Source organism: Engraulis encrasicolus, chromosome 18 (genome assembly GCF_034702125.1).
Source record: "Engraulis encrasicolus isolate BLACKSEA-1 chromosome 18, IST_EnEncr_1.0, whole genome shotgun sequence".
In the NCBI taxonomy this organism is placed as follows: domain Eukaryota; kingdom Metazoa; phylum Chordata; class Actinopteri; order Clupeiformes; family Engraulidae; genus Engraulis; species Engraulis encrasicolus.
In genome coordinates, this window is record NC_085874.1 from 40770167 (window position 1) to 40779880 (window position 9714).

Below are 9714 nucleotides of genomic sequence, written 5' to 3' on the forward strand. Positions count from 1 at the left end.
AGTGATCGTTCAATTATTAATGGCTCAAATAAGCATTGGCTGACTCGGGACAGTGATTAATTAAACTTTTGATCCTACTAACCCTGCATTCTAGGAGCTTCCCAATATGCAACCTGGAGGGAGCTACCTCCCATGTGAAAGCGTTCCAACTCGCAAGTCAAACATAAACTATTCCTATCACTGTGCACTGCCATTGCGGTGCTGACGTCACAAATTCGAAGTTGGGATACTTCGATGTGGCCCCAGCTTGCGACTTGAACATTCCGCTTCTGGTGCTGTTCAGGTAACAAAAGTCATGCCAATGTGACATATATGATAATGGGCTTTGTGCTTGTCCTTCGATCAGGGGCCTACCCTCTCCTACCCTCTCCTGTGCTCACCCCACTATTTTTAACCTTCGCGGGAGGCTGTGAGATGAGGGGGTCACTCTGGCTCTCCTGCAGTATTGAGGTACAAGATTCCTCCATGCTTGTGCACCCGATGGGCTGGGCGAGAATTGTGGTCAGAGTATATAAGGGGCTCTGTGGAGAGACAACGGTAGTGCTATCCCCGAACAGCATCGAACACAAGAGCAACCAACCCCAAGGGAGTCAACATGAGTCAGGAAAGGATCTCCTCCTACCGCCGCTTTGAGGCCTCATCCCCCTCTCTCCAGATCCGCGTCTCCAGCCCCTCTCCAACTCGCAGGAGCAACCGGGGACGCAAGGCCGGGTCTGGGTAAGACCAGCCTAAATCTTTTCTCTTCACTCAGTGACCTGTCACTTTGGAACCACAGAAGTGTATCAGATCAGGCACATCTTGTTTTCAGTGTGAGAAATGGCCTTAAGCAAGCATCTGAAGCAAAAGAAAATCTTAAGGGTTAGACGAATGGTCACAAGCCAGATCGTGACTTCTGAGTTCATAATCTTCACCACCAGAGCAGCAGTGGCAAGAGAAAAATATAATGCATGTTTTATACTTTTTGCTGAATTAAGGTACATACCAGCTTAGCCTATAGTGAGTGACCCAATTGCTGTGTGCTCTTCACCACAGAAGCGGTGCCATCATGAACATGAGCCTGTGCGTGAGCGGTGCCACTGGGGAACTGGATGCGGCGTCCGCAGAGAACCAGGCCTTCCTGGACACCCGCACCTCCGAGAAGCAGGAGATGATCACCCTTAACGACCGTCTGACCAAGTACATCGAGAAGGTGAGGCGAGCAACAGACTACACCTTACCTCTCTTACTCTCAATTTACCACTTTCATGCCCTTCCATCCGTCCACATTACATTTACAATTCTGTGTGTGTGTGTGTAACAGGTGCGCTCCCTGGAGTCTCAGAACAGGAGTCTGGAGGCGGAGATCGAAGCGCTGCGCCGCGGTCCCTCAGGCCTGTGCATGGTCTACGAGGAACGAATGAGGGAGATGAGGAGGGTGGCTGACCAGATGATGGCTCAGAGGGTAAGTGAGGTTGGCTTGGCTATCACGACTGGAAGTCCCTTGTGCAGCGGGATCTGGTGATTGCTGCAGAAAACGCCATGGGACACATGTATTTTAATGCACGATTTGTTAAAAACAAAAGTTCGAGAGAAGCGTAATGAAATTTGGCATGCTTAATTTACCACCTGCATTCTGTTCAGTGCGAAAAGATAGGCATGCCTATTTAACCAGCTGCATCTCATTCTCCGCTCTGCCGTCATTTGGTGGAATTTTAGGGCACTGGAATTTGGAACACCCCTTAATTAACTATACAGCATTTATTATCCTCTCACCTGTGTCCAGTCTGAAATTTTCTTTCTCACTGTCACGCACCACCTCCCCTTTCGCCTCCTTTCCGCCGCCATTCGATCGATTCATCAGGTGTCTTGCCCTAGCATCATTCCTCTTCACCTTGCTCCATTGCTCTCCAACCATCATCTGCCGGGGGCTGTCTGCTCAGAGTTCGCACATATCTGCAGGCCCAGATACTGCCCGAGCTGTCAGTGGCACCCCGTACTCCAGATCTTGAGAATGTTTGCTGCATAGACATTTCTCACCCGTGGCAGTACTTCAGCACCACAGCCAGCGATCTTGTCCAATAGGCCACGTAATCTATCTTAGCTTCTTCAGTGCAGTGGTCTCTGGGGACCCCGTGAAGCACTTTGATGATCAGTCCACCGCGTGGACAACCACTCTCCTGCGAGAGCGGTATGATCATGAGAAGTCCGTTCTCCAGCAAGAACGAAGTTGTATGCATACATTAATCCACATTTCAGTAAGTGAACTAATGAAATCAGAAATATTCTACCACCCTATATACTGTATAACCCACATACTGTATGTACTGTATAACCCACATATGTAAGGCCAAATTTTTGACGTGCCACAGGTCCCTCACTCGCTGTGCCGGAATCCCAACATGCTTTGCGAGCGCGGCCACAACGATCGGACGGATTTCATTGAAAATTAGCTGAATACGTTGGAGATGGCTTGTGTACTGTAGACTGAATAATGGAAATACACATGGTAACGCGTTCATGAACAAATCGGGCACTCGCTCGCGTATCCTACAGCAAGCATGCCGACACCCTAATGGAGGAGTACCACAAGGCTGCCATGGGAGCAACATACAGAGCGCACTAATGACTGACAATACAGTTTGAGTATTTAACAGTGTATTGAATGTTCTCTCCCTGCAGGACCTGGCGGTTGCTGCTAAGGATGCCATGGGTGTCCAGGTGGAGATGCTGAAGGCCAGGTACAGTGAAGCTCTGGAGGCCCACAAGAAGGCTGAGGCGGAAATCGAAGCTATCCGCCCCGTAAGTTGAAAAAAAAACAACAACAGCAACAACAGCGTTTAAACACATGACCCAGATGGACAGCAAAGCCTTCCGCCCTGCAAGTCAAAACCAATAGTACTGTGCAGGGTAATGGTATTGTTTAAATATGAGCCAGATGGACAGATCTCTGACTGTGTGTTTGTGACTTTGTTCCCCACAGGATGTGGATGCTGCTACTGCTGGCCGCATCACCCTGGAGAAACAGCTGGATAACCTGGAGCACCAACTGGAGTTCCTGCAGAGGGTCCACAAGCAGGTGTTGCACACACACACACGCACACGCACATCCACACACATTTACACAAATTCATACTCAAGTTCTGATCTCACCACCCCACCTACCTACTAGGGCTCCAATGATACACTTGTATCAAGAGTTATGACCTACGGTTCGATACACCCCACGAATTCACATTGCCAACATTATGAAAAAAAATTATGAATAAAAACTGTAATAGTTTATAGATAGAATAAGTTACAAGAGGGTACTAATATTTCTAAAAAGTTTAAACAAAATAATGATAATGATTTGAAGCTTGAAAGCACTATCACTTCATATCATGTGGTTGTTGTCTGGACTGCTGAGCAACAAAACTTTTAAAGGGCGTATCACATTACTGCCTCCTTGTATCACGATACAGTATCGTGACTGTGTAATGCGATTTCTCGGTTCGATACAATATCGTTACAGCCCTACTACCAACTGTACCTACCTCTACACTGCCTGGGTTAGTGAAGGTGATAATGTAAGGTGGCTTTCATACAGTAGCTCATGTGGAATTGTCTCCAGTGGAGCGACATACCGCACTGGGCTAGTTTGCTAGCTAGGCTATGCCCTCCAAGTGACACAACACCTTCCCTACTCATTTTCTGTCTCTCTATGCCCTCTCTGGTTGACAAAAGTTCAAAAGTCCCAAAAATACAATGTATTAAAAGATGAAAGTGTCTCCTTTGCTCAGGAAATCGAGGAGCTGATGGCTGAGATCTACAGCTGGGTGGCTAAGGGGGATATGGCGTTTGCTCTGCCCAACCTCGGCTCTGCACTCAAATCCATCCAGGCACAGTACGACAGCATGGCGTCAAAGAAGTTACAGGTACAGTAGCCTTGCCCTCCTCAAGTACCATTACAGGAATTACAATAATCTTTTAACAATGGAGCGAGCTACAGACATCTTCTACACAAATAGAGAGACTGAAGTTTTTACAAGGATACAGACTTAATGTTGAATTTGCGAACCCTAAGTTTAAAATTGAATAAAAAAAATATTTGTATAGCACAATATCATACAAGGCATGCAGTTCAAAGTGCTTAACAAATAGATAAGCATCAAAGTTAAAGATGAGAAAAAATTAAAAATGAAGTGCAAAAGAGAGACAGAAACAAGAAAGAATAGCAAGAAGACAAAAGAAGAAACTGGAAGGAATAGCGAAAATAGGTAGAAAGGTAAATAAGTAGATGTAGAGAAAATGGAATAAGTTTAGAGAGGAGAAAGAGTAGATGGGTAGATGACGGATAGGCAGCAAAAAACATTTTTTTCACAAAACATTGTTTATGAGGGGAAAAAGTATATGTCTACGTAGTGCAGCAATTAATCTTTCAAAAAATCCAAGTGGTCACAATGTTGGTCTATTCATTGATTATTTATTTACGTTGATAAAGCAATTTGCTGAAAATATGTCCTTTGGTGTGACGTTAAGAAATAAATATATTAAGTAATGTAGAAATGGCTTGATGGAGTTTTATGAACATTGTTACACTCTTCATATTTATTGCAATTTTTTAAAGTCTTAATTTAATGAGAAATTACCATTTAAGTATTTTTTTCCCCATTAGATGTGAGATTATTAGAAACCTTCGAGGAAAAACAGGGATATCTTTCTTTTAAATGTTCAAAATTGTCAGAATTTATACTAACTTTTCAGGAACGATAATTTGTTCTTCCCTAATGCAATATTCAGTGTTTATCAAACATATTGTTTAGCTCAAACAAATATTTGAGCGTTTAAAAGATGTCACACCGTAGGACATTCATGTCACGCTAAAGGACAGAAATGCAAAACTGAGCCAGAAACAAATATATCAACATGATTATTTTGTCTTTTGATCATAATATAATGTTGTAGTCAATAAGGACCTACACTTTACACTTATAAGTCTTTGAATCGTCGATTATCAGCCTATCATAACTCTTAATGACAGCCATGCGGTCATTGAATGTAACCTGCAGAGCTCATAAGACTCATACTGAAGGGTGACCTTGGCATGACCATCACACTTTTGTAGGTATGCTATGACTGTCACACCATTGAACCTGTAGTGTGTAGTGGCCAGTGCCTGTTTGGTATCTCAAGCTGGACAGCACATTTAGGCCTATGCTGTATATTGAGCTCTCCACAGCATACTTTATTCATCTATACTCCTCTATATACTCTCTCACTGGACTGTTACCGTTATATTTTATGGTTTCAAAGCACCATTAATGACATTTTATATCATTTGACAGTATCTAAAATCAACAGCAAATATTCATCAACAATGCATCAAAGTATAAATTCCAAAGGCCAATAAAGGAATAAGTAATTTGAATACACAATATGTATCTAGTCAAACAACAAAACAAAAAAATATGTAAGCTATTTCTCAAATATCTAGTCCATTGGTGTGACCTGTTTGTCCTTTGGTGTGATACTCCAAAGTGTCACACCATAGGACTTTTACCATCACACCATAGGACTTTTACCATCACACCATAGGACTTTTGAGCTTTTGAGTTAATTTAAAGCCATGTCGTTGCCAACTGAAATACAATTTCACCTTTAGTAAGATGCATTTTCATACATCTACATAAGAAAAAAATATGAAAAATATACACTATTGTCAAAATGTATTTTATGGCTGTCACACCAAAGGACTAGAAAACTAATACATCGTGTGGTAGCAAAACATAATTGATTGACTGAAGAACTCTGAGAGAAAAATCTAAAATCCACCCTTGCCATTGGCTTCTTAAGGGTCTAAAGTCACAATTTATGTACCGCTGGAGCTTCAACAATAGATAATTATCCACAGAATTAACCAAAAAAATGATGTCACACCACAGGACATTATTTTCTGCGACAAAGTTTCATAAGTCCATATGGTCTCAGAAAAACAGGAAAAAAATTAAGCATGGCCACTTGCTAAAATAGACACCTTGAAAAACATGCCAGGGTTGTTTAGACAAATGACTGAGCTTTGATTATTTATTTAAAAATGTTTTAATATGGAGAACCAGGCTTGCCTCAGTCACACCATAGGACAAATGTGACATTTGACTCAAAATTAAGTATACTCATTTAAGCTCTGGATTTATTACACATGACTTTTTCACAACAACGACATTAGTTTAATCATTTAAAGCATTGACAATTTTGAAAGCATGAATTTACTTAATTTTAAGAGCCTGCGACAGCCAAATTTACACGTCACGTCATCTACCCGTATATTATAGAGGGATAAGGTCCACAGGGGTTTGGTCCAGGATAAGTGATAAATAGTCACAGTGAATGGGCGTTCTGATGTGGCCCCTGGTGGCAACCAAAGAAAGTCGACACAGAAGAACAATCTCTCCGGGTAAATGCATTTAGCCTGATTATCATCGATGTTCAAATCTCTTCGAGACTTGGTCTGACCAAGAACATAACAATTACCATTTCCCAAACGGCATGGTTGACCCGCCTCCCTTGGTTTGCTTATGGTTGTTTGCTTACCAACAAAGGTGGAGGAGTTCCCGTATGTTCGGGAACTCAGAAAGTACTTGCATTGCTCTTGACCTGACTAGTTGCAGCGCTGAAAGTGTTGCATCACTAGGAGGGCACAGCCTGGCTAAAATGCATTGGCCACGGTGTAGTACGGGGGCGTGGCCTGAGGACACGAGTGGCTGGAAAATTAACTCCCTTGCGCATGGTCAGTGGGTGATGGATACAATTTCCGTTGGATACAATTTCTGCAAAATCCAGCTGATACACATGCACACCGACCTATGACCTGTTCCACACTCCGACCCTCGCGGAAGTGGCATTGCACTTGACCATGCTTCCAATACTGACTGTAGAAGAAGAATTGTACTCCCCTCGCCATCATTCCATACTACGCTGTTATGACGTCAGTACACCCTCTTGTCTCAAGCCTCTTTGGTGGCAACAGGGGCGGGGAAAACTCCCTTTTCACTTGAATGGTTTATAGGGGGGAAAAGCTCAATGAGGTCTGAGAAAAAAACTCATATAGTGAGGAAGTAACCTCAGGTAGAGACCAGCAGCCACCTAGGGGAGCCCCCTGCCAGGGCTTGTTATGAACAGATTAAGGACGCTATGGCACCTAGGACACTGTGATGCCTGGGCAGCTAGGAGTAAACAAGGGTGAAAAGGTGGGTCTTCTTGAAGAAGTCGATGGCGCTGGCTGATCGGATGTTGATGGGGAGGGCGTTCCATCTCTTGGGCGCATAATACACGAATGCAGCGTCGCCAATCTTCTTTCGTGGGGGGGACGGGAATCCTTAGCAGCTTATCGTCAGTGGATCTGAGAGCTCGAGCAGGGGCTTCAGAGATGTAACTGGGGGAAAGTTCATTTAATGTTTAAATACTGTTAGCAGAATCTTAAAGTTGATTCTGTAGGAGAAAGGCAGCCAGTGAAGACCCGCCAAGACAGGAAGAGTGATGCTCTCTCCTTCTGGTCCTTGTTCAGATTCATGTGACCTTGAGCATTGAAAACACCTCAAACTAATATAATGGGGATGTCATTTGATGTTTTTGATTTCTCAGCAGGAAAGTGTTATGTACAGCTCAATATTAAAGTTCACATGAAAATTGGATAAGAATTTTAAGTTAAATGTATAAATGTGACCTATAGCATTGGCAAAAAGAAAAACTAAAATAACAGTACGTCATTTGATATTTTTGATTTCTTGGCAGGAAATGGATACATGGTACAAGACTCAATTCCAGGACATGTCGCAGACGTCAACGAGACACTTGGAATCTATCTGCAGCTTCAGAGAGGAGATCAGAGGGCTGAAAGCAGAGGTGAGGCAGGGCTCTCAACACAGACCTTCTCTTTAAAGGTGCACTGTGTAATATTTTAAGTACATTATTTCCAGAATACATGCTGCCCATTCAAAAAAGTTACTTTAATCATTACATTTGTTTAGAGAAAAACTGCGCTGTAATCCGCAATTGTTGTATTTATTTATCAGAATAGCGCAACAAATAGACAAATGTTTCAGCCTACGCCATCTTCAGCATCTACTTGGTCCCCTCCTACACTGTGTGCACTGTGTGTGTGTGTGTTTAGATTCGTAGTAAGGAGGGGGAGCTGGATAGGCTGAGGACCAAGAGCGAGGTTCTGGAGGCAAAGCTGCGTGATGCTACCGAACGCTACAGGAACGAGGAAGAGACTCTCCAGGTAAGCTCCACCCCCTAGGGACACTGATGGTGCTAGGAACCGCATTGCCAAACTGTTGGAGGACAGATGACCGATCGTGCTAGGAACACGCTTAAACTATTAAACGGTTGCAGATGCACTGATAATCCATTTTAAGTGTACATTTAATTGCAGTGGGAAGTGGTGTTGTAAAAAACAAATTGCCAGTAATATAAAATGTTGTTCCTCTTCCACAGGGAAAACAAAAAAAGGCAAAATAATGCATGAGTAGAATAGACAAGCTTTACATTTGGTTTTAGAATGTGAATAGTCTGGCCATATTATAATACAAGTTTATGTTATACATTGACATTATGATTCATAGTCATAATCTTTCTTCTATTTTCAGACAATATACCACAATTTTATGATTACATATTACTTGTATCTTGTAATTATATCTTCCAATTGGCAACTTTGAAATAAATGAGCTTTCTTTGTGTCCCCCAGGCGAGAATAGATACTTTCAATCAGGAGCTGAGTGCCATCAAGAGCAAGATCACAGTGACGCTGAAGGAATACCAGGACCTCCTGAATGTTAAGAAGTCCTTGGAGATGGAGATCACAACCTACAGGTCAGACATGTCTCCAAGCCCTCCTTGTAACCTCATGCTACTGTTACGGTTTAAGACTTGTAGGTCCACATACTGTAAGCAATCTACAGTGTATGCTCAAGAGGTCTATTTTTGGGAGTTTGATGAGCCTACATGTACTGAATATTTGTATTTTGTCTCACAGAAATAGTTGGTAACTCACCACATTTCTGCAGTCAATGTGAACCAACACGCAGATTCAGACAATGTACACACTGAATGAAAACGAGGGCCATGCTCTAACTATAAATTTGCTCTTGTGTCTACTGTGTCCTGCAGGAAACTGATCGAAGGTGAGGACAGCCGCCTGAACACCATGGTGAAGAGCATGTCCCTCAAGGCAGGTGGCATGATGGCCATAATGGCATAATGTCATGATCCAAAATGACACACGGGAACGAACCTTCAGAATCTGGAGCCGTCACCGATGACGACCTTGGAGGAACATACAAGTTACACCCCCCATTCACCACCACCATCCTCATCTTCTTTGTCTGTTGTGTTGTGTGGCCCTTTGCAGTTGAAAGCATTTTGACCGGGAGATGCACATGTGCTGGTTAACCTTTCACGCCAGCTAACGCATCTGTGCGTTTTTACCATTAACGCCGGGAGTGACGTTCATGTATTTTTATTAACGCAGGCAATTTTTGTTATTTGGCAAATATTAGGCCGATATTGCTCGACTGGTGAGGTCAAAAGGGGTGTGTACATCATGTGACTAACAAAATCTTTCCTGGTCTAAATACATGGATTACAGTACAAACATCCGAGCCTTTTTGACAGTACATATTCTCAGAGTATTGTTTTTAAAAAGATGGTAACGACTAATATAAGTGACGGCCAGTAGCGATGAGGATAACGTTG

At 42.9% G+C, this 9714-nt stretch overlaps 1 protein-coding gene across 1 annotated transcript; it reads left to right on the plus strand.

The window, feature by feature from the left end:
• Positions 1-595: 595 nt before the first annotated feature.
• On the plus strand, positions 596-9220 carry LOC134468240 (desmin-like). Its single transcript, XM_063222183.1, has 10 exons — positions 596-717; positions 1033-1189; positions 1301-1441; positions 2659-2778; positions 2960-3055; positions 3759-3893; positions 7750-7860; positions 8129-8239; positions 8708-8832; positions 9130-9220. Exons 1-10 carry the CDS (start codon positions 596-598, stop codon positions 9218-9220), a joined length of 1209 nt encoding a protein of 402 aa, XP_063078253.1.
• Positions 9221-9714: the final 494 nt, after the last annotated feature.

Excerpts from the sequence above, each read along its gene's own strand:
- LOC134468240 (XM_063222183.1), top strand. The coding sequence starts at position 596 with ATGAGTCAGGAAAGGATCTCCTCCTACCGCCGCTTTGAGGCCTCATCC. Across the intron at positions 3,894-7,749 it reads TGGCGTCAAAGAAGTTACAG|GAAATGGATACATGGTACAA; the intron begins GTACAGTAGCCT and ends ATTTCTTGGCAG. Across the intron at positions 8,240-8,707 it reads ACGAGGAAGAGACTCTCCAG|GCGAGAATAGATACTTTCAA; the intron begins GTAAGCTCCACC and ends TGTGTCCCCCAG.